Here is a 26,357-nt window from a genome sequence, read left to right on the forward strand (position 1 = left end):
GAAGGGAACCAGGCTGGAGACCTCCAGGGGGCCCTTCTAGCATGAATTATTCTGTGACCTTGCTGCCACAGACCATCTCAAGGAGCAGGGTACATGCAAGTGGAGCTGCATCTCACTCCTGCTAATAGCTTTCAAGCTGGTCCAGCTTCCATCAGAGCTGCCCTTGCCAGCCCTGCACAACCTGCTGTGAATCACAGAGATGTCAACTGCCCTGGGGGAGCCCCAGCCACTACAACCCCTGGGACCCCTGACACGTGAGGAGGAATAAATCATGGAATTTTTCTGTCCTATCCATTAATTTTTTTTAGATGTATTTATTTTATTATTTTTGATTATTATTATTTATTTTATCTATTTTTTTAATCTATTCATTCAACAGGCATATTGTAAAGCCGTAGCCTAGTCCCAAGCTAGCTATGGAGTCGGAGGTCTGGTTTTGCTAGGACTAATTATATTAAGCACTGGAATACGGTAGTAATATGGTGTGTGAGGCAGGTATCTGTCAAACAATTTGCAAATTATATGCTGGAAGCGTTGTTCAAGATCCTGAACGTTAACCCTCCAGTGTTACTAATCCTTTATGCAGATATGTGCTGTTTAATTGCCAATTGGGAATTATGATGACACGTTACATGACTAATTTTTCAAACTATAATCGTGCTATTCCCCCCACCCCTCCTCCTCATGCTTTTCTTGTCAATCTCCTTTCACTCTATTTTGTTGCTGTTTCTCTTGCCAGAACCACCTTCTTAGGTAGCAAGTGGAAAACTTTTAAAGTGGAAAATATGGTATTTAAATGTACTGCACAGAACAGACTCAGAGAACGACGCTTTCACAGGTCTCATAACCAACACTCTCCACCTAAACTCTATGGAATACTGCTTTGAAAGCTCTCATTTCCCAAAAATATGTAATCTACAATTATAATTTTCCTGATGAGACGACTAACCACTATTGCCACACTACGGTTTGGAATAGGAATGTTTAGGAATTTGTTAAGTATGTTTTCTGTTTGAGTTGCTTAGTTTCTGTACTTGGAGAAACAGTTCCAGGGAGCAACATTCATACAGACACATTCTAAAATATTAACCTCAAATTCTCTTACATCCAATAGCCCTTTGATCCTAGCAGCAAAACACAAGAAGGCATTTTGACGTGGGTCATGGAGCCTGAGGCTCAAAGGCACCAGTTGCAACGTTTGTTTTTAAACATGTAGCAGAATTACTTCCCCCTGCCAAAAAAGAATGGCTCAGAAGTTCCGGAGCACAGGAGATAGAGACATTCAAAGTGTATTTCACGGTGGGCACTTCTTCACAGTACAACATTCTACAGTTTTTCCCCATCCCCCAGGAGAATTTCCAAAAGCATTTTTGATCAGAAATATGCCCTGCCATCACAAGACAGAGCTCTGGCTACTGCTGAGTTTGCAGGATTAGGGAAACAAGACAAATTTCTTCCTTGCCTCTACAAACTATTAACTCACTTCTTACGTTGCCAGAGATGGAAAGTGCTTTTGACAATTGCAACTACCCCAGATACAGAGAACCTAAGAAGTCCTCTAGGTTACGAGGTCCTGCAAACACATCAGTGAGACAAAACTGCAACCGTGACTACTGATGCAACTTCTACCATCCTTTACACTGAGGTTCTCTATCACATGAGCATCCATTCCAGTTTCCCTCCTCCAGGCACTATTCTGCAAACCACTACACTGACCAGCCTGGAAAAAAACATGAATACAAAGCAAATGTGTCATCAGAAAATTGAAAACAATGTGAACCGTGATGTCTTCATCACCCTGTTAACCTCACATACAACCTCAGGGTGTGACAGACAACGGAAAAGAGTATTTCTTAAATGAACAAACTCGTTCATTCGCCACTAATTATCTTCTGGGAACTTCATGAAAAGAGAAGAAAGGTTCTCTCAAGCTTGGGCCTGGAGAAGTACCCCTCAGTCTTCACATCAGTGGACAGAAACAGAGATGAAACCAAAAAGAACCAGCATGGACATCTGACCCCCACATATTGCCAAGACACATCACCCACTGGGTTACAACAACAAACTTTACTGCATATTAAATTTCAAATCAAAACAATCCGGGCAGGCAGTATTACAGATCCAGCAGCAAAGGCCACCTCATTAAGTTCCAAAGATTGCTTCCTGAAAGTGAAAGCGTTCAGCTGAGGAAGCAAGACCACTTGGTCACAGAACAGCACCTGAACAACAGCACCAACAAAATCACTTCAGAAAAGCGTTAGCAGCTCCCTGTTGACATCCAACAATTGAGACAAACCATAAAGCCATACCATGGTCACTCTCAGAAACACACAGGAGTTTAAAATATTTGGGGGTATGGGGGTATGTGGAGAACAAAAGGCAAATTTGGTGTGATTCTGAGGAAAGGTTGCAACTTCAGCTCCCATGTTTCAGGCAACTGAATGGTGATCTCCCACAGGCTCCTCTTCAGAATTTCCACACTGGACCCCATCATTTTCCAGCCAAAGCAAGTTTGTGTTGTAAAGAATTTCCTTTGTTACTACAGCAGCTTTCTGATGAAAGCATTTTACCCGAGTAATTCCCAAGCACACTATAAATCCAGTACTAATCTGAAAATGAACAGGAAGCTTTCTTTTGCTGTGATCAAACGGGACTATCAAACAGTTCACAACTTCGGCAATCAGAAGTGTTTGGTTTTCGACAGCTTTTACTTAGGCATGATGTCAAAATTCGACCTTCATTCCTGAAGCTGTTTCTTCAAAAAAAAAAGATACAACAACTTCAAATGAACGGAGACGCAAACTCAAAGACAGCTTTAGGTCACTGATGGTTCCCCTCTTACGTTAACATGATTTTATTTATGGATACAAAATAAATAGAAGAGTTGTCTATTAGCTCCCGAGTTAGCAGCTCCCTGTTGACATCCAACAATTGAGACAAACCATAAAGCCATACCATGGTCACTCTCAGAAACACACAGGAGTTTAAAATATTTGGGGGTATGGGGGTATGTGGAGAACAAAAGGCAAATTTGGTGTGATTCTGAGGAAAGGTTGCAACTTCAGCTCCCATGTTTCAGGCAACTGAATGGTGATCTCCCACAGGCTCCTCTTCAGAATTTCCACACTGGACCCCATCATTTTCCAGCCAAAGCAAGTTTGTGTTGTAAAGAATTTCCTTTGTTACTACAGCAGCTTTCTGATGAAAGCATTTTACCCGAGTAATTCCCAAGCACACTATAAATCCAGTACTAATCTGAAAATGAACAGGAAGCTTTCTTTTGCTGTGATCAAACGGCACTTTCAAACAGTTCCCAACTTCGGCAATCAGAAGTGTTTGGTTTTCGACAGCTTTTACTTAGGCACGATGTCAAAATTCGACCTTCATTCCTGAAGCTGTTTCTTCAAAAAAAAGATACAACAACTTCAAATGAACGGAGACGCAAACTCAAAGACAGCTTTAGGTCACTGATGGTTCCCCTCTTACGTTAACATGATTTTATTTATGGATACAAAATAAATAGAAGAGTTGTCTATTAGCTCCCGAGCTAAAATGCACTAGATGTTCGCTTGGACAGCTACAGCAAAATATGCAGGTGTGATGTAGGATAGGAAAGCACATGAAACACACTTCCAGCACAGGTAACTCTGGCAGGCATTACTACTTATTTCATGATTCACAAGTGTAAGGTCATATTTTGAAAGCTGAGGGGGTGGAAGATGTAAGAAGTGTAATTAACTCTCCAGCCAGACTCCAGCAGTGCTTATCTGGAGCGAGACTTCACAAAAACGGCACACTCCTACAAAAAAGCCATATACTTAACTCTGCATACAAATTTTGAAAACCTCGTCTTTGGCAGAAAGACAGGGCAATTACTTTTTCCACCTTCCTTTTCCCCCAAGTCACAGAAGCGGGATGAGTTACTGCCTGATGAAATATGTAAATTCACAATCTCATATATTCTTACTGAAGATAAAAAGCAGTAAGTGCTTCACTACCTATTTCATGCGAGAGGTGGGTCTGAAGAGTAAGTGGGACTTTTTTATTGATCTGGTTGAGCTTTTTAAAAATGACAAATTAAATCCTCACTTTAACTTCTTTGGTAACGCAAGAACCTTTTAAGAGGGTACTATTCCTGGTTGCAAAGTGCATTAGCCAGAGGAAAGACCCATTTGTAATTGCCATTCACATCCAGTGGCTGTTAAGTCTGGAGGATTTCCAATTTTATCACCAAGGAAAAAAAAAAGCTGTGCTAACCACAGCATTTATAATGCTTGTACGGATACCCACACATCATTGGGCAGCTGTTCACAGTTAACAGGATAAATCTTTTGGAGGAAAAGAGCACCGAGGAGGCACAGAGGGTCTTTCATCCATAGAAAGTGGGATAAAAATAATAAGATTTGGCAAAGAAATCTGAATTACTTGTGGACCGTGGAAATACTCTTTATATATAGCTTATAAGGAAGAGACAGTGGAGCATACAATACAGGTATAAATAGTCTCCTCTCCTTGCAAGAAGGGTATGGGTGCCGAGGTGGGAAAAGACTCTTCCTTCACTTTGCAGACCTCCCCTCTCAATGCCCAGTTCCTCAAATTCACAGCTGGCCCCACCAAATGCTGTGAACCCAGCACCTTCAAGGTCAGACTTCCCAACTGGAACAAGCAAAGAGCACGCAGATGGTGAGTCTCAGTGGCAGAGCACAGGCCAAAACCTGACTTCACTCTCGGAGGAAGCACCATCAGCACCAGCTAGAATGAACAACTGGATTTCTGTACCTCAGCAAAGCTTGATGGTTCCACAAACACAGCAGGAGAAAACCTGAAGCCTCAGCAAATGCTGAAACAAACATGTTTCAAGCCAATTAGCAATCTTTATCATAATGGTAATTTTAAAACCTTAAAACTTTTACGTATGTCTACGTAAAAGTGCGCTCTGCTCTGTTCAAAGGCTATCTCAAGAGTGTAAACCACAGCATAACTTTTTGCTTTTGCATAAAACTTTGTATTTTATGATGGGGAAAAAAAGTAATAGGGCACAATAAGACCTAACAAGTGAAATGTGATTTTTTCCTTCTTAAAAATTATTAAATGGCAACTGTGCAGAATCGAGACCAGAAAAAGCAATTCTAATGGAATGATATACGAAGATACTCTGACTTGACCAAAAAAATCAAACATCTGATCTAGATGAGAAGTTGTGAAAAACTCTGCTTAAACAAGTTTTTTCTACTGAAAATAAAAATCACTAGATTTAGTTTTGAAATTTCACTTTTTTCCAAGGGGACTTTCATGGGTTCTGATTCAATGTTCTTTAAAATAAAAAGGTTTAACAGCTTTTTCAGCTTAACGTGTTTTAAAAAAACATTTCCCAAACATTATGCTAAGAGGATTTTAGAAACTTATCCCAGAAGGGAAAACATGAATCAGAAATCAGCCTCTGTCAGGCTAGGAAACATACAGTGGTCCTGAAGAGGACAAGGGAAGGATGATTCTCTCTGGAGCTGAGGGATGTCCCAGCACGTTCCAAGGCCAGCAGATAGTTCAACGCTGCCACACGAGCTTGGGAGGGAGATGGCAGGGGCTGAAATGCCCGGGTAGCAAATGTCTTCTTACCATTAACCCTGATGGAAAAGCTCCTGCTCTAAAGCACAGAACGTTGCATTTCAGCTAATGCTAAGAGGAACAGTGACAAATGCTCTCCCTTCTCAGAAAACCAAAAAGAGCTGGCTTGTGACCTTCTGCAGGGAGAACATCCTAAGGGTCACCCATGAGCAGGCAGCAGTACCAGCTGGAGAGGAGGACCAAGCATGGGATAATCAGGAGGGTTTATTAGGTCCCAAAACTGCCCAGACATGTTGAGTTTCTTACACTCATCAGTCCTAGCAGTTGCCCCACTCTTCTGTAGGAGAGTTGTTGTCGGAAAGGCAAACCTCATCCCCTCTGTCAACCAAGAAAACTCCATCACAACACATGGGAATGCTCACCCTACTTAGACCATCCAGGTACAGGAACAACTTCCTCAACTTTCCAAGCATGTGAAAACGTCAAATCTTTGGCAAGGCAGGATGAAAGGAAAGAATCTCTTTCTTCTCCAGGAAAAAAGACAGCTGAGTAAACATGTGAGACATTTTAAAAGTAAGAATAGTAATACTACTGATAACCAAGAATTACTTGGAGTGGACTTGCTTTAGGCAGAATCACTGTATTAATAAGGGATGCATAAATTTGTCACATTGAAAATGAAGACAGGTACAAGAATTTAGTCAGCCCCCCAGGAGTCAGAACAACAAGCTGGTTTTTGACATAACTTTTTTTTTTTTCCTCATTTTTGGAGGAAAATCTTGGCTTACAATCCTTTACTGCTTTACATATTTGTAAATTAAATATTCTTATTAAATATTGCAATCTCTTGTTCCAACAAGCTGGTTTTTGACATAACTTTTTTTTTTTTCCTCATTTTTGGAGGAAAATCTTGGCTTACAATCCTTTACTGCTTTACATATTTGTAAATTAAATATTCTTATTAAATATTGCAATCTCTTGTTAATGAAGACAGGTACAAGAATTTAGTCAGCCCCCCAGGAGTCAGAATGACAAGCTGGTTTTTGACATAACCTTTTTTTTTCCTCATTTTTGGAGGAAAATCTTGGCTTACAATCCTTTACTGCTTTACATATTTGTAAATTAAATATTCTTATTAAATATTGCAATCTCTTGTTCTCCCTTGTTTGACCACCACGAACCTAACATCTTCCCTGACTGCCACCAACCCAACATAGGGACTGTCTTGGCCCACAGCCCTCTAAGTCTGCTCCTGCACCAGCAGCCAGGGACAGGGTACACAGCACGTCATCAAGTCCAAGTTACAGAACTGGTGCAAGAGAAATTCTTCCCTAAACTCTGCTAGATACTTAAGATTTCCTATTTCAGCTACTGTATGGGGTGATGTTCTCACTTGCCACTTAAGTGCCCACACTTGAAGAATCCTGTGTATTCTAATTAGCTTTCAATTTGACACCTTCTCTGAAAGTCCCTCAGCTTTTACAAAACCAAAAGGCTAAATAACTCCCTTCTATAATTTATATGCTGTTTACTATGTGGGAAAACTGTGTTACATCCTTTCACATTCCCCTCCTCCCAGTTCAGCAGTCCCAATATTTTTGCGCACTATTTACACAACATCTATTCCTGCTAGGGAAAATATTTGGTAATTTCTCTTACTACAACCTGCCAAAGGTAGGTGGGGCCAAACGCAGGCAAACTTTTCTTTATTAACATTGAAAATAAAGCTGTGATGTTGTAGCCTCATTCATTGCCTACATGAATCCAAGCTCACGCTTTTCTGTGCTACTGCAAGACACCAGGCAAAGGTTTTAACCATGCTGACTTCAGCAAAACTTCTATAATAACAGTACATTAATAATACTTAGCGCTTTATAGCCATAGCATTTAACTTTTCAACCACTGACCTCTGTGAGCTCAGCACCATTAAATCCACTTTGCACATTGGGAATACCTGAGACAAGGAAACTTCTTCCAAGGTCACTCGACAATCAGGTGAATAGCTAAAACTGGAATCCAGAGCTCCTAAAACACAGATTAGTCCTCCAGGCACTCAGCCACACGCTCATTTACGAGGCTACTTACAGCTAGAAAAGATCGCCTAATTAGCACTTGTATTTAGCTGTTTTAATAGACCTCTCTTTCCTACTCTCCTCTTCAATTCCATTTTTAGATGCTTTTCCTAAAGCTGAGTGCAGCACTGCAGTCTGCTGTGTGTTATGCAAGTACAGCTTTATTCTGTCTAGCAGAACTGAAATTCTTCACAGGGCATACTTCAGAAATAATTAAGACAGATCAGAATAGCAAAAAAAAAAAAAAACACCCAGCAGAGATCAACCTGCCAAAGCAACCAGTTTGCACATTTCTCTCTCTCCTCCTCCTCCAGCTCAGGAACAACTGAATAAACTAAAGACGACTCCTGGCTCTTGGGCAAAACCCAAGCTATTGCCCTTGCTCTTCATGGCCACTGTAAGGAAAAGGATACAGTGTCTGTGATCCACTGTGATGCTTAAGCACGGTAAGGAGATGGAGATCAAGAGACAGGATATGAAACAGAGCGATCACGACGGAAGAAACAGGAGGAAAAAAATTGGAAGAGAGCAGCAGGCATTTTTGGAAGCGATTGCATCAACTTCTTCAAGTACATACAGCTGAGGAAAATAATCTTCACTGCTGTTTACTTAAAATTAGTAAATCCCGTAAGTACAGTACTAATGGGATCATTCAGAAGACTTTTAAAAAGCAGAACAAGACCCACATAGGTCCCAGTGAAGACAACATGCAGATGGCAGAGCTAAAACTTTATCTTTTCTGCTATGCCACACAGGAAGTGAACATTCATACCCAGCTCTATCTCAAAAGGAAAAACACATTTTCTGGCATTTACATGACAAAGTCACGGCTTCCAAGTTCTGTAGAAGTTCTTGCTCATGTCAGACAAGGACCTCAGAGAGCAGAAATACCAACTCTCACAGAGGTACACACAAAGCTCCAAGCAGAGGTTGAGGTTCTGCTGATGTTAACACACACTACAGCGAACGGGCCCACCAAACAAAACCACCTGAAATACAAAGATTTAATTTAGGATCGTTCCTGGGGCTTGCAAAGCTCCAGTCTGTTTGAAGGGTATTCTGTCTGCCCACCGAACCCAGATTTTTATTTTCTGTTGCAATTTTCACATTATCAGAAGCGTTGCTCCATTTTTACATTAGCATTAATTCCAACACATGCTAGTCAGAGACAAATGTACTGGGCACTCTAGGTAGACTAGGCCTTAATAAATTTTCCTCAAGTCTCACTGTAATGTACATTTTAAAAAAATCTAATGCATATCTAATTAATCTAATTCTAATTAATTTTCAAATTCCAGCAAGACAATTATATTTGCTACTGAGGCAAATTGTTAAGAGTCTAGTTAAACCCTACCATTCAACTAGGCACCACAATAAACTAAAAATAAAAGGTAAGGAACATTAAAAAATAGCTCTGGATCGAGAACCTATGATGATAAATGATATTCTCTTACTTTCTATTTTATAAAGAAACAGTTAAATTGGGAGTATGAAAACGAAAACTCTTAGACACTGAAATAAATCTGTGCTGCCAACAACCAATGTGATGATTTTGGGGACCCATTCTGAGCCACGCAGAATGCTAACTTTGGCTGCACAAAGTCTGAGCGCCTGCAGCATGGCTGTGTTTTTCATTAGTTAACTTTATTAAGGAGAAGAGGAAGTGCCTTGGTCTCTGCCTCTTAATAACTGTCACTGGTGAAGGACCATCAACAGCAAAGCAGCTCTTCTGAAGCAGAACAGTGCCTTCCTGCAGACCAGGCAATGCCCTCTTACTCATGGCCTGGCTCAAGGGAGCGAAGCAAGATGCCATTAGAGGATGACTTCTCATCGGCTGAGCGGGAGGTTTGAGGACAAGCAAGAGAATCACACAGCAGATGGATGTGAAGGCATGAAAGAATGAGGTGTCCATGCTCCCACTTGCAACAGAGACAGAGATCCGTTGATATGCAGATGATGAGACCAGAAGGGGGGAACCAAGAACGCGGCAGGGATTCATGCACGATAGTAATGAAAAATGGAGGTGGACAGCCAGATGTTTGTGTGCCTTGTTTTGGATGGATCTGTATACACCCCTCTTACAGATGTAAAACACAATTGGTTTAGAAAATCTGCAAAAAACAGGCATTTTAATAGCTTAGGCTAATTTTTTTCAGTACAAGTGTTAAACTGAACAGCAGAGTATCACTCCCTGACTATTCTGGAATATGGCTCCTTGGGGGCTGGAAAAGAAAATGGTCTCAGACACATGGGAAGCATTCCCTATTTCTAATAAATGAGCAACGAACTCCCCTCTTTGGCACCAGAACTGTTAATCCGGAGGGCAAAGAAACTGTGCCTGGAATCTACTTAGTCAAGAGGACTTAAGAGGTACAGACCTCAGCAAGCTGCCCAAACACATTGTCTTATGTGTGTCTCACAAGGAGACAGTGTGCAAAGCTTTGGAAGAACAGGAAATGCACTACATACAAACCAAAATTTGGAAATTAATAATATACGACTTTGTTGTAACATACTTAGAAATTGAGAAGATATATATATGTGAGAAAAAAATCTCTAGAACATTAATATTCGCATCCAGAGATAAACCCAAATGCATTAGGAGAACATGTGCTAAACCTGGAAAACAGGGAAAGTGAAGGAAAGGTCTCCAGCTCCTCATAAAATCTATATAGATATTGCTGTAGAGACATTTCTGAGCAGTGAGATTCTATACTGAGCTGAATCTTGAACTTTTAAAAGATGCATTGTAATAAGAGATGGGCTTTAAAGGAGTTCAAACACCAAAATTTTCACTGGCTTATTGAAGAGTTTTCTGCTTTTGGAAGAAGCAGAAACTAACTTTGGGGCCCAATTTTCTACAAATGTTCTATGTTTTTCTACGTTTCAAAGGCTGACCTGCTTGTTTGCTCTTTGCTAAATCTTAATGTAGGTCTCTGCCTTGGAAGATGAAAACCAACTTCCATAGGACAGGTACCTCCTTTAGGGTCACACCTGGAGAGACAAACTCAACAGGTCAGATTTTCTTCAGTATCAAGATCACCTCTCAATGCAGGAATCTAACAGGAGACTATTTACAACCTGCAGAAGTTGATATCGCTCTTTCGGAGGAAGAAAATAGGAAACAAGACAGTCTAAAGAAAAGGGTACAGCTCCCAGAAGGGTTTTAAATCTGAACCCAAATGATGTTTATACAACCTACTGCTTTCCGAAAAAATTTTAACCATCCCCAAGTCATTAATTCTGATTCCCACATCATACAGGAGCTTTTCAGAATTTTCACATGTGCAGATAAACAAAATATATCTTCCAAGTAATGCACCTAATTAGAGTCTTAAGCTCTGATGAGTAAGTTGAAGCATATTTACAAAAACAATTTATGCTGAGAATGCTTTCTAGCCTTTTCTACAGCAAGAAAATGCTTCTGAGATCAGAGAAGTGGTTGACATATTCTAAATACACACTAATAATAAAACTGAGGATTATTCGAGCATTGCTCTAGAGCAGAGCTGAAGAGCACAAACAGATCATTATAGGAAGTCTGAACTATGTATGTTTGTACTTTTCCAGTTTGTCTAAGCTCTTTCTGCAGAGCAGAGAATTACAATATTAACTCTCGTAGAATTAAGCAAAAACATATAGGGAGGGGGAGAAAAAAAAAAAAAAAAAAAGAAAAAAAAAGAGGTAAATATCCTAGACTGGTGCCTCAAACCATGAAAACATTGGACAAAACCACCAACGCTGTTTTCTTGATGAAGCAGAGTCAAGGATACGGAACAGGTCGAAGGCTCCGGCCACATAGATGATAGTGTCTCCTGGCTGTGGCTCCTTCCCTGATAACCTAAAAATACAGTCTTCTCTGAGATATTTCTAGCTCACTACCTATTGTGCCGTAAGGTGTGCAGACAAGCAGCAGCTAAACCAAGAACCACCTCCACTACTTGTGCTAACTTATTAAAGGAAAAAATAAAAGACATAAGAGGAGGAGCTGGGGAGGGGCAGGAGAGCACAGTCCGTGCTCCATCTGAGGGATAAGTCACTGAGAAAACATCAGGAACTCACAAGACTGAGGTGATTCCCCCTGTGTTTTTTCCTGAAAGAAATACTGATTGATAGTTAAAAACAAAAAAACACACCACCCCCCAAAACCAAAAAAGCCTCCACCAAGCTGGCCCCTGCTTCCTTTACAGGGATTTGTAAGTCACACAGTCCAAACAATAAACCAAATCATAAAATGATTTGCAGCAGTTTTAGTTAATTTATTCACTGAAAAATAACTCAAGCCGTGTCTCAGGTCTCATAAATAAAGAAAACGTTTGTAACTGAGTTACAGGAGGGTGACTCTGAGGGCTCCACAGGATTGTGGGAAAAGCACTGACTTCAAGGGTCAGAAATAGCATTTTTATAACACAGCTACAGATTTTTCTTCTGAAATTAAATTCTTCAAAGACTTTTTTTGCGGAGTCAGCAAAAACTATTTTAAGTGCAGTTCATCAGCATCCACGAACCAGGCTGCCTGTTCTGCTGCCCAGATGGGTGAACTCAGGAGAAGGGGAAGAAAGAGGTGTAATGTGAAACAGTTGAGTGACTAAAGCAGAAACAAGCACTGGCTCCACAGCTCTCTGTGTTGCTGGAAAAGATACTCCTGTTGTTCTTCTGCCTCCTCACTGGAGGAGGGAGTGTGTGTGTGGAGGTTTTCCAAGGTAAAAGGCAGAGAAGAAGCAGGTGCCCTGGAAAATACAACCTCCTTTGGGTTCAAAGGCTGGCATTTGGGAACATGGCATCATCTGTCTGGGATCCCTATGGCCCTGTGTCAAAGAGCACACACTTCATTCACAGACACCATGTGAAAGCTTAAATTTCAAGTGGGTGTTGATGGGAAACAAGTGGGAAAAATGAGTCTTTGGTGAGCACAGGAGTATCATACAGCATCACAAAGGGACTCAGCTCTTGTCTTCATCCTCTGTTCTCCACTAAAGGGGAAGATGAAGAATAAACAGCCATTTTTGTCACATTTGCTCAGCTGTTTTAGTCACCAGTATTCAAAATTAAGCTATGAGGAACTGGGCTATTTCATTCATCCTTCCTGCCTGCATAAAAACACCTTGGTCAGTACTACACCATGGCAGCTAAGGCTGCTTTTGGAACCTGGCCTGCAATGCAGACAAGGACTATCACAGTCACCTGCCAGGGAACGGCCCCTTTGCTGCTGTTATGTGCTTGCTTAGATTTACTTTGTTTTTCTGGTGCTATCTTTAAACGAGCTGGCTTTGTTAGCCCCAAAAGAGTGAGATTGTAAATCGCTGATACCCTCTGCAAATAGAAGCCTGGCAGCATTTTCTCAACAGATGTTAAGAAATCTAATAGGTTACACTGCTATTTTCTCTGGTTATTTGCCAAAGTAAGCCCAGAGCATCCCCACCAATAAGCTGGTATTTAGAAAAGCACTCCAAACCAGTCACAGCTGGATGATCTATTCACCAATATTCTTCCTTCCACTCCCCAACCCATCAGTGGGATTTGCTGCAAAATGATTAATTGCCTTAACACCATCTGTGCTCAGGTGCCATTAGTAACCCAGGCATCTCATGAGATCCCAGCCCCGCTCAAGCTAAGTCCAATTTAGGGCTTGCTGATTCACCAGTCCAGCTAAGCAAGCCTGGAAGAAGCAACAGGTAACCAACCACTCTCAGAACAAATTAACCTCTACAAAAAAAAACCAGCACATCACACCTCAGGAACAAATCAACCCCTAGATAAACAGGTACTTCGTGTACTATCCTGCCAGTGTTAACTACAGACAAATACAGGGGGAAGCTCGGGTCAGGCCATAGCTGCTTTACAAAGGTTGCTGAATAATAGCAATTATTGCTTGCTATTACCTTGCTTGCTGGCAGACGCTGCAAATCCAAGCCTTCTCCTTCTTCTGGTAAGAACTGCAGCTCTTGCAGATGTTGTACTTGCAGTCTTGGCACTGTCGCTTGCTGTTGATGAGAAACGTGAAAGGGGAGCAGCAGCGAATACAGCAGTGCTCGTTGAACTTCTGCTGCTTCGAAAGGATGCTGCACTTGTTACCCTCTTCATCCAGCTTCTGCTTCATTTCACTGCAACCAAAAGCAACAGAACAAAAATATAAACAACATTCCAATGGGAAGTCTCCCCCTCTTTGCCTGTCTCCTCTTTCCAAATCTTCATGGTACGCTCTTCAAATAACTTCTGCAGGTATGAAATAAATGTCACAAAAGCATATTCTAAATCCAGAATTGGGAAGCAAAAACTCCTATATTTCCTGGAGTCACTGGTGGCCGACCTATTTAAATTCTGAGACATGAGCCAGGGCAAAAAATCTCCCTGCACTCAGCTCTAGAGAGACATCGATGGGCCAAGGCCAATGGGATGAGGTTCAACAAGGCCAAGTGCCAGGTCCTGCCCTTAGGTCACACCAGCCCCCTGCAGCGCTACAGGCTGGGGGCAGAGTGGCTGGAGCTGCCTGGCAGAAAAGGACCTGGGGGTGTTGGTGGCCTGTGGGCTGAAGATGAGCCAGCAGTGTGCCCAGGTGGCCAAGAAGGCCAATGGTATCCTGGCCTGTATCAGGAACAGCGTGGGGAGTAGGACTTGGGAGGTGATGGTCCTTGTGCACTGGGCACTGGTGAGGCCCCACCTCAGTGCTGTGTCCAGTTTTGGGCCTCTTACCACAACAAAGGCTGGAGCAGGTCAGAAAGGGGTAATGAAGCTGGTGAGGGGTCTGGAGCACAAGTCTTGTGAGGAGAGGCTGAGGGAGCTGGGGGTGTTGAGCCTGGAGAAAAGGAGGCTGAGGGGAGACCTTCTGGCTCTCTCCAACTCCCTGAAAGGAGGGGGTAGCCAGGGGGGGTCGGTCTCTTCTCCCAAGTCCCAGGTGATGGGACAAGAGGAAATGGCCTCAAGTTGTGCCAGGGGAGGTTCAGATTGGAGATTAGGAAAAATGTTTCCATGGAAAGGGTTATCAAGCCTTGGACTGGGCTGCCCAGGGCAGTGGTTGAGGGACCATCCCTGGAGGTATTTAAAAGACAGGTTGATATAGGGCTTAGAGATATAGTTTAGTGATGGCTTTTACTGGAGTTAGGTTGATGGTTGGACTAGATGATCTTAAAGGTCCCTTCCAACCTGGACAATTCTATGACCCTATGATAACCCTCAGGGGAGCCAGGCCACCGCCCCAAGTACTCCAGCTGTGCAAAGCCATAGCATTATTTGAGAATTCAGGGCTGCTTTCAGAACACTTTACAAATCAAAAATCAGTCTATGAAAATCAAAAGGTTTGGTGCACACTAATAAAAAATCCTACTGATTGACAGTTTTGAAAACAAAAATGTTCTGTTTGCTTTGTACTGACCCATGGGGTCATATTATTCATAATAACTCCAATTTGTCAAGGAAGGCTAATCATATACCTAATTTCAGAGACATTTGGGTACTTTCCTAGTTTGGACCAATACTGAGCCAACTGTTCATCAAAGTGTTTGCAGACCCCCAGAAGTCTTGTGTATTCCAGCAGATCTCATTTAATTAGAAAATAAAATAAAGTGTGTGTGTGGTATTCAGTAATTTCCTATCTCCCATTTCACAGTGCTTTTGATATTTTACAAATTAGGCAATATATTCCACAATATGAGTAATTAAAAAAAAAAATCCAGAAGAAGGAACAGTTGTGCAAGTAAACACGTCTGCAAACTCATCACAGTTTCTGGCATGTACAACTAGGATATACATTAAGAGAAAAAAATTAGGATTCACGAAAAACACGTTGAATAAAAGCTTACAGAACATGTATATATTCATTCTTTCAATTTCTTAGAATTAGTGGTGGCTACCTTACTATTTCAAATTGCTGATAAGCACCACTTATAAGACTAGAGTAACCCAAAAGCCTAAACAAAATTTAAAGGTATCACAAGTTATAGACTAAGTTGCAAAAAGATGGTCATGACTTACTGACATGCTGACTTACACTTAAATTAATGCTTAATGCTCAGTACAGGAAAAAAAAGAATACCCTTATTGCATCTATAAGCATCATTATGAGCCAAGCCTGGAATGTTAAAAAGGCTTGCATTACTGGGCTATACATCATCTTACTTGCTATTTCTGCCTCAGATTCATAATTTAAAATAAAACCAGCCGATTTTATGAAAGTCTGACAGGTCAATTCTAAACCTCAAGTCTAAAAGGCAATTAAGGCAGTGATCTACAGCATATAATTTTTTAACTTGCAAATACATCTTATTTAACCATATTCCAGATACACACCTTTTATAAATTTAAAACTTCAAAACAATCTGTGTTTCTGCTGTTTGCCCCCTGTACAAAGGCTTGGCTATCTTAGAACAGCTGCTCAAACCCAAGTAAATACTCTTTGGAGTTTCAAGTAAATAATCTTCCTTTACACTTTTTGTCCAGATGGCAAAAATTCCTTGTTTTCCTACATTTTTACAGAATGTTAAAGGTGAAAAAGCTAAGAGATTATCATGTAAGAGAAGAAATGTCTGCATTAGGCAAGTCAAACTGGCTTCCTTGGGTAAACTGATGTAACTATCCCACAGATTAAATGGGATGGTTGGACTAATTTGTCTTATCCCCATTCCTCCCTCCTACCGTGGTACTACACGGACAATCTTTCCAGGGGAACAAGAGCAGGAGTGAGCTGTTTTCCATGTCACTTCTCCATCCCCAGCACGCAGCCTGCTCCCCAGCAATGGGGTGAGGCAGAGCAATGCTACTGCGCAGGAGGCCAGGCAGGAGCCCTGGGTGCCAGGAGAGAAGCTGGTGAAGGTGGGAGCTATATGATGCAAGGAGGATTTCTGTCCCAGAGAAGGAGTGCCAGCAGCCCAGGATGCTGGAGTCTTTGCTTCAGGCTGGAGACCCCAGGCAGCAGAGGCTGGCCTCCCCATAAGATGAGAACAGCTAAGGAGTCAAGGTCAGGAGGAGCAGTGAAAAAAACAGATTTTTGTCCTCATACAGCTCTATTATCTCCCAGAAATAGTAACACTGAAATTTGGTAGTATCAGCCTGCACACTCAACGCGCTCAGTGGTATTTTGAACCCTCATTAGGGCTTTTATGCAGGATAGCAAGATAAACCACAGAAGCAAAGCCACCTATTAAAGCACTACAATAATGCTCACACAACATAAAAACAGGCAGTTTTGTTCACGACAGAGCTAATAAAGCCTGATACATAGAAAAAGCTCAGCACACACTGAAGCCTTTTCATCAGTACGGGCATTAATTACATCTCTCTCCTCTGTCTGGCTGCCAACATTCATTACAGCGGTAGAACCTTAATGATATTAAGGCATCTGCCTCACTGTTAAGTAAGACTAAAATCGGCCAACAGATTCAAAAAGTCAATAGGACAGGGTTGGACAGGCTGGCAGAGAGAGAGAACACGACAGAAAAAGCCTCATTTCCACAGGAAACCAGGCAGAACAGAAAAGAAAGCGATGCACGTCCCTCTGATGTCTGTAACAAATTAAAGCTCTCACGCGCTACCTGCCAAAGGCTGGTCTAGTTTCCATCAGGAGTCAAATGGCAAACAGGGCTGTTGGCAGGACCTGTCAGCTGAAGCCAAAAGGCTACTAGACATGCTCTTTTCCTTGGAAGTAAAACATGGGCTTCCTATGAAGGCAAAATGCTGCACAGCACTGGCACGCACCTGAATCTGCCTGGTTTGAGGAAAAAGACACAGTCAAAGGGAAATGAGATAGTCAAAAGCAGACTCTGGTTTACTCCCAGCCATACTGAGCAAACCTGACTTGCACAGGACTGGATGAGCACGGTGAGCAGGGTGATTAACGTGAGCTCCAATCTCAGCACGCCGAGAAAGTTTGTAGCGCTGGAATTCAGGAGTTGAAGCCAACACTGAAGTTCAAGGCATCCCGAGTTTGAAAGTCTCAAAGACTTTACCTTCAGAATGTTCAAATGGCTTGGTGCAAGAAGACTGTAATGGTGGTCTAAGAAAAGAGCTGCAGTCAACAACACTGATCCCCTCATGCAGTGAAACTTGCTTCCAAAATCATAGAATGGTTAGAGTTGGAAAGGACCTTAAAGATCGTCGAGTTCCAACCCCCTGCCCTGGGCAGGGACACAATGACCACAGTCACCTGTGCAGGAGCTGACTTCTTCCAAGAGGCAGGTTGAAACACACAGCCATGGCAAACGTTCCCCTTTTCTCTCCATGCAACATCATTTCCCCCAGCAAAACACAGATGAGAGGGGATAGGGCAGAGAAAAGAGGGACAATGTGGGTGCACTCACTTCCCCAGCATTACTTCCCTAAGAAGGGAAGGACAGGAACACATATAATGTGTGCAAATAAAACAAGCAACAAAGAAAGACTCTGCACAAAAAACCTGCCTTTTGGGGAAAGGACAAAAGCGTGGGAACCACAAATGACAGAATTTATTGACATCACTTAAGTCACAACTGATGGTGCTCAGCTATTACAGTTACGTGTAACATAGCAATAAGGATGGGCAGAAAGCTGCAGTCTGAATGAATCTAAGACAGGATTTCATTCTCTTTTTCGAGTGGCTGCCTTTCACTGATTGCCTATAAATACAAAACCAGCAACAAATACTCAGTAGATACCCAACATGTCTGTCAGAAAGACTAACTCTATCAAAGACTGTTTTACTGAACTCTAAGTTCCAAAATACACAGATGCATATTTATATTTTTTCCAGAGACTTGTATTAATTAATCTGCAACCATTTGAATAATACATCTGCAATTAATTTCAGTCAATGTTTTGGGTGATAGACTCCTGGCACGTAATCCCAGCACAAAGTCAGGGGAGGAGCACTTTCTATCATAATACTTTGGATGTAGGTTTTGCTATTAAATTCTGAGGGTGAATAGTCATCTTCCCCTCTTCCCATGCTATGTTTTTTGTTGCCTCCTTTTTCTTTTTTAAAATTTAAATAGTTTTCATTGTCATGGCTTATTTCTCCTTGGGTTGTTCTCCTTGCTCCTCACTGCCACTGATTTACAGAGTGATTTCTCCAAAGGCACCAGCTTTTTACATGCTTAGGGTTATCTGCTGTACAACAGCACTAACGCTCACAATGGCAATAATAAACTGGTTTGATCTACATATATAGCAGAATATCACCATTATATCATCTTTCATTTAGTGACCATATAGCCCTCTCTACTGCTGTATTCTTGTAAAAAACATGTTTACAAATAATATTCACAGCACATGGCCCTCGATTTTTTTTTTTTTAACCACAAGACCCAGCTGCCTTATCTAGGCAAAATTCTGCTTCAAGTCACTTGTACAGTATATAGCTAATTAGCAAGTAAGATAATGTGTACTTGGTACAGGACTGTAATACCAAATGCTCTGTTTGTGTTCTGGACAGGCCTGTTCTGGTGGGATTCAACAGGACTGAGGCTTTTTTCTCTGCGTGACTACAACGGCTTCAGCTTCAAAAACAGGCTGGCAGGTTCTAACATAATTCTTCAATGTTTGCCTGAACAATGCCTTCTCCCCTACTGAACTTAAAACAATTGTTTATTGTATATAATTGCACCTCCTGAATACAGAAACGCAAGTTTGTTTGAGAAAAGCTTTTCTGCTTTTTTTCCCAAACCTCTTTTATAAATCTTTGCCTTTTTTTTTTTTTTTTTTAACTGGCAGTGTGATAAGGATGCTTGCTGTTTCTCCGAGCTACAGTTTGATCTGCGCAAAGCCCAATGGCTGTAATTATTCTATATTTTAATAAGTGAAACAAATCCTAGATGGGCCCTGTGTGCTTCCCCCCAAGAGGCACTGCTGTGATTACACGCTCAAGGGCCGTGGGCAGGTGGAGCTATAACCTCAAACTACAAAGTCAACAGTAAGACACATTGGCAACTTGCCACAGTAAGCATAATACCGTGAGGTTTAAAAAAACACAGCTGGAAGGAAGCTTGCGATGTGTTTGAGAAAGAGGCTGAAAAAAAAAGTCATTGCTGTATGTATATGGTTAGGATGATCAAACTCCAAGCCTCTCCATTGCAGGTGGCAGTGGAAGGGGAGTTCATGGAACAGCAGGACTGACGGCCATGGTCAGCTGTACTACAATATAAAGCCAAGAAAACCCACCTGTTTTCCATATACCAAGGAGAACAGTCCCTGGTGGAAACCTCCAAGCCTCTCCATTGCGAGTGGCAGTGGAAGGGGAGTTCATGGAACAGCAGGACTGACGGCCATGGTCAGCTGTACTACAATATAAAGCCAAGAAAACCCACCTGTTTTCCATATACCAAGGAGAACAGTCCCTGGTGGAAACCCGACAGCTTGATTCACCCAGTGATTTGGGTAGCAGAGCCACCGTTCCTTTTTTTCTCCAACAGATCAGCAGCTGAAACATTTGCCTGGGACCTGGATTTAGGTCTCTGCTCTATTTGAAGGAGACTTAACATCCTCACTACCACCAACTTAGATGTCAGATTGAATGACCTCCCTCCTCAGGCAATTTTCTTAATCATTTATAAGACTACCATTATGTTAAGTTATTTACTAGTTAAGTTATTCACTGAAGCACAGACCAGGACAGAAGCATAACCAGGCAGCCAAGGCACTGACGAGGCCAGGGCGCCTTGCCTTAGTCTTACTTTAGGAAACATGTAGGTATTCCACAAACATCCCCGATGGTTAGCACACTCCTCCAGGAGGTGGACGATGAAGGTGTGCCCAATGGGTTTTGTTCAAGAGTCCAGCTTTGGGAAGGCTCCCCAATTAACATGTAAAATGTAGCCTCACACAAGGGCATTTTTGGGAAAGCAATGGGACCACTGGCAGCAGCAGAGACAGTCCTTTGGAAAGGACACAACGTGTGTTAGTCAGCTCCAATGCAGCACACCAAGCTCCAAGGCAGAGTTTGTATAAGCCAGTCTGTCTGCCAGGCTCCCCGAAACCCCGCTCTCTGCTCCTCTCTCAGCTCTTCTGCTCGGCTGTGTATCTGGCTGCCTCTCCGCATTTGTTTGCACTATTCCACCACTGAGACTAGAAGATGAAGATCACCAATTTGTCTTAAAACCGGTTTTAATCTTAGTTTGATGACTGTTAAGAGAAGAGAATGCCTTCAGACGCTCTTCTGGCCAGGCACCCGTCATACTCACTGTCGGTACAAGCCAGCGAGAGATTTCGCTCAGAGAGATCTGGATTTCTACATAGTCTGGGGAACAGGTGAACAAGTTCTGATGTACCTGCTCCCAGCATTTCAGAAAGGCCATTTTCACCAGCTGCACCTCGTGTTTTCCCACTACCACAGTCAGTCCAAGCCAAGCCTCTCCTATCCCTGCCCAGGAGTTAGCTGGAGGTGCCAAGGAGAGCTGCTCACCATTTCATCCCTTCCATGCTCTCGATGACACAAGGTATGGAATAGTGCAAATAGGGATGAAGCTACACGCTGACAGGGCCATATATCTTTCCCCCCTGCTACATACAGTGAGAACCAAATTCTCCCAGCAGGCATATCCATCATCTCTGGAGACATTCAAAACCTGCCTGGACATGTTCCTGTGCAACCTGCTCTGGGTGGACCTGCTTTGGCAGGGGAGTTGGACTAGATGATCTCCAGAGGTCCCTTCCAACCCCACAGCATTCTGTGATTCTGTGATATGTCTCCCTTGTTATTTACTCTCCAAGTGTTCAGTGCTCATTTCTTTTAGCTGCCTCTTCTTCTCAGGCAGTTTATTCTTCTTCATCAGGATGGGCATCCAACACAACTCCCTGGGCCCAGACAGTGCTACACCATCACCACAAACACCTTTTGCTTCTCTTACGTCTTGGCTAGATTGCTCCTGGTGCAACTCCACTTGCCTCTTTTTCAAAAAGTAGAGCACAGGATAGTACTGTGTCCCTTTACAGCAAATGCCAAGTTAATTCGTTATCTTAAAATTACAGGGTTTTTTTCTAGGCTCCTATCAACACAGTCACAGTTATTCCTCGTGCTGTACTTAACACTTCATACATCTATTAGCGTTCTACACATTGCTGGTGCTGTCAAAAAGCCCTACTAGTCCACATGCAAACACACTGCTTGCAGCTGGAGACCCTTTGAGGAACACACATCTCTTTAATCCGTGCAGAGGGATATCGATGCAGCAGCAGGACCTGACTGTCAGGGAGGATCAGACAGCAGGGAGTGCATCCTAAAGCTGGGGGGCGGGGGTTGTGGGAAGTAACATCAAAAAAACCCCACAGCAAAACACGAAAGCTTTGGGGGGAGACAGGGGGATGGGATACCTCAGCGTTCAAGTACTAAGAGGCTCATAAATGGTTATAAGTCACTTGTATCAAAAATCAGGAAGATGAATATTTCACAGTCCAATTACTCCAACTGCCGTTGTATTCTTTTATCAAAGATCTTACTAGCTTCTCTTATGGGTTTTTTCTCTTTGGCTTTTCATTTCTATAAAATGAGTGGGTATTCTTATCAAATCTCACTTTTTAATTTTTATTTTACTCTCTTTTCAAAAGTAGGAGCAAACACTGATGGCTCTGCATATATGCTAACTCATGAACTTGTCCCATTAAATTCTTTACAACTGTTGTCAAAGTCTTGCCCTTTTGGCTGCTCAGCTCAAAAAGTCTATGAAGACATCATGTTGCCCTTAAAAATCAGTGCTGAGGATTCAACAACTTCCATGCATTCAGACCAAACACTATGTCCACAGCACACACCACGTGGCTACCAACACTATGAACCATTCTTTTATCTAAGATCTTACTAGCGTCTCTTATGGGTTTTTTCTCTTTGCCTTTTCATTTCTATAAAATGAGTGGATATTCTTATCAAATCTCACTTTTTAATTTTTATTTTACTCTCTTTTCAAAAGTAGGAGCAAACACTGATGGCTCTGCATATATGCTAACTCATGAACTTGTCCCATTAAATTCTTTACAACTGTTGTCAAAGTCTTGCCCTTTTGGCTGCTCAGCTCAAAAAGTCTATGAAGACATCATGTTGCCCTTAAAAATCAGTGCTGAGGATTCAACAACTTCCATGCATTCAGACCAAACACTATGTCCACAGCACACACCACGTGGCTACCAACACTATGAACCCTCTCAAGGAAACTAACAGAAGTGGACATGTGAAAGGTGAGCTGACTGGCGTGTGACTTCAACGCCATCAGAGGTCTCAAGTATTCAGGAGCTTAGGATAACTTACTTTTATGTTTACTTAAGGTTGAGTGAGGTACACGAATAAAAACCTATTGCGGTATATTTTTAAACAAGCCTTTGCAACAACAACGTGGGGACTAAATGGAATCCATACTGCCCGACTGACGTACCACATCTACCTCCACTGATGCTCCTTGGAACGGAATAAATCAACACAAAAAGATAGATGTATACCCTAGCTTTAAAAAATACAGTTATCCTTCTACAACTTGAGTTAGCACTGTAAAAAATAATCAGTTACCTGCATACAGTCTCACAGGTTCTGGGGATAACCTCTTTCTAAAAACAAAGAAATCCAGCACAGTGGAAACACTGTTGGTTTGGGGTTGGTTTTCTTCCACATTTGCAAACACTTCTGATAACGGGAAAAGAATTGCATTGACACCTTCATATTTCTTTTTAAATACCATAAAATGAATGTTCTGAAGCCTAACCCATGCTAATCACAGTTTAACCAGTCACACTGCTGATAGAGCCAGAAAAATGCCAACATACTCAACACTTACCTTTATCCAAAAAGTGCATATTGGGCACTTTGCTACAGAGAGAAGAGATTCAGTCACCACCAAGACAAGCTGTGGTTCACTTGCCCCAGACCAGTACCTTGCTCATCATACCAGGTGGTATCCTAACCAGTTAACAATTCCATGCTCAGGTGAAACTGTTTCACAGAAGGAACAAACTGGTGCCATGGTACTCTATAGGCACCGTGTTAGTGGCTCTTAAAGGAAATTTCCTTTTCTCTTGCTGGCACGAGCACTGTCAATCCGTACCTATCATGAGCCAGCAATGACTGACATGTCAGACTGTAGATAAATGAAATAAATAATATACTGGTATTATTTTAAATTCCTCCTTCTCACTTTGTAAACCAGTAAATTGTCAAGAGACATTGCATTTAACCCCATTTTCTTTTGTCGTATCGGGTATCACAGGAGCACAGACTGTGCACCACAGTTAACTGATAGGCTTTGAAATTTTCTGCAGGGAAAAGGCAGCAGCGAGGGAGAAGCAGGTCTTGAATTACAGAGCAGATATTTTGGGAAGCTCTGGCGACATTAGAAACTTCCACAGGAAAGCTGAAATGATCTTTTCTGAGAAGCAGCGCTGCAAGTACAGACTCCTTTGGCCTCCCATTATAATAATGCCACGTGGGACATGTGAAAATAAATCTGGGTTTTAACATACTTTTGTCCTCACTCTTTTTTCTCATCTGTCCTCCTATCTCAATTAGAGACCGCTCTGCAGCTGGGTAGGGTGTTCTGAGGTGAAATACTTCACCAGTATTGGGAACATGCTCTTCTGCTGCAGGTGCAGGACCTTCTGGTTAAATCCTGGGTTCAGCTGATCCTTTGTGAAGGGCCAAAATGTGTGCTTCCATGCTGGACCACCAACCACAAGAGATGATAAGTTAAAAGGTTTTCTCACTGTTACATCCATACTGAACTACTGACCATCACTATCAGTTTTCATCCACTTTATAATTTCACTCGTATATGCCATAGCCCCTCAATGTGACTACAAACATGTAGAACTCATGTTGTACTGCCCTATCAAACATCCTAACCACCTAGCAAAACATCACTACAGTTTTTACCACCTTTCTTAGACGTCTTCCCCAGCTTTTTCCTTCCAACACTTGATAGTGATTTATAGTTATATAAACATTTGCTATGGTCCCCTCTACGCCACTTCCTCTCAATAAATGTCATTTTGCTCTCCCTGAAGAATATTTCTCAAGGTCTGTCTGGTATCTTTCTATAACAAATATGTCAATTTTTCTTGCCTCCTTTTTAGTTAATTATAGTAGAATTTTATTTTATCTTTCAATGTCCTTTCCAGAAATTTCCAGAAATATCCAGAAGTCTATAGAACTGCGCTGAATCAACAGCATTGATAACTGCTTATCACAAGTAGCTTATTTGACCTGATAAACTCCGCATCTAACAGCTTTCTATTCCTTACCAGCTACCAGGGGTTAAGCTACATATTAACCAGCCAAAGTGTAGCTCTAAAAGTCTCTCTATTGCATTATTTCTGTGTCAGTCTCTATCTACCATTCTGAGCTCAGAAGAGTGCGTTTCATCACATATTTAATCCTGTCTTTTTTCATCTTGTTGTACCAAGTGAAAAAAAAAATAATAAACTGTTTAACAGAATTAATTCTCAGGTACGTCTAATGATAAAGGGATAAAAACTAAATTCCTGGCCACATTGACCAACTTCCTCTGAGAATTTCATTATATATTCACGAAAGCAAAGTACTCATCAAATGAGGGTACACCTGTAGCATCTGTCTGCACTCTCATCTGCCTCTCCCCATGACTCTCTCATTGGAGAATTTCATGTTTCTCCTACCAGGTCCTGACTATCAGTACAAGGTCATCTTAAGCTAACAACTGTCTTTATCCCCTTTGTTCATACCTGAAGAATGATAAATACAGACAAGCATTCTTAAGAATAAAGTATTGTGCAATTCAAACAGACCAAAAATATTTAGCGAAATTATTTTTTAAATGTACATACTCTTCCGTCCTACTTCTGTGCAATACATTCTCTGCATCCCTGGGGGCATCTATGAGTCCACCTTTCTCAGGAACCCAGTTTTATGCCCATATCAACTTGAAAAAGTCTCCTTTAACAATAGAGACACGCCTACTACATTAAACAGTTCTTCTTCCAGTGCCATCTGGCTTGACCTTATAAAACACAATTCATGGTGTGGCTAGAGTACAGCAGGAAAGTAACTCAGACATGGGCTGCGAAAATCTCTGAAGTATTCACTATGAGTCATCCTTCTGTCTTCCTGGTTGGACTTCCAGCAACACAGACCTACCAAGGTTTAGACTAGAATCAGCGTGTTACTGAGTTATTATTATTATTTACTTCCCTCATGAGAAAATGGAAGGGTGTCTTCCTTGACCCTTCCCACAGAAGAAGAGGCAGGATAAACAGAAGCAGGGGGCAGAACAAACGGCAGAGCTCACCAAGGAGACATGTTCCACATCGTGAGAAGACACAGCCTTGGAGGGCTGTGCGTGCGCTGCTGGAAAAACCAGAACAAAGACGCTCATCCGACCCTGCATACAGTCGAGATGAGTATGTACGGATACAGACTCATGACTCACGAAGGATTCTTCATACAGAAGGGCCCTCTGCCTGACGAGGGTGGCTTCCAAAATTTGCCTGTCCTGACCCACTGCCTTCCCAGGAGAAGAACCCAAAACTGCCACTCCAGAACCCGGGTGGGATGGGAGCGCTGGGAGAGCTGTGTCCTCCACAAAAGCATGGGGAACACAAGACAGACAAATCTGCACTGTGTCCTTCCACACCATCGTCCACCGAGTATTTTGCCACTTCCCCGACAATCACAGGAACCCTTAAAGTGCCACAAGAAGAAAGCTCTAGCCCATCCTGGTGATAAGGTTGTTTCAGATGAAACTCCTATTCAGTCCTAGGAAACATACCAGGCTTACATTGCATAAGATAAAAAAAAAAAAAAAA

General features: G+C 42.0%; 1 protein-coding gene across 2 annotated transcripts in view; it reads right to left on the bottom strand.

The window, feature by feature from the left end:
• Positions 1-26,357, bottom strand: part of MYRIP (myosin VIIA and Rab interacting protein) — a 414,556-nt gene that overhangs the window by 106,137 nt on the left and 282,062 nt on the right. For both annotated transcript variants that reach the window (XM_014942311.1, XM_014942322.1), the window contains one exon: positions 13,520-13,741. In XM_014942311.1, coding sequence (XP_014797797.1) covers positions 13,520-13,741 — 222 coding nt within the window. The remainder of the gene's footprint in view (positions 1-13,519; positions 13,742-26,357) is intronic.

This window comes from Calidris pugnax, unplaced genomic scaffold, assembly GCF_001431845.1.
Source record: "Calidris pugnax isolate Ruff unplaced genomic scaffold, ASM143184v1 scaffold23, whole genome shotgun sequence".
Taxonomy (NCBI): domain Eukaryota; kingdom Metazoa; phylum Chordata; class Aves; order Charadriiformes; family Scolopacidae; genus Calidris; species Calidris pugnax.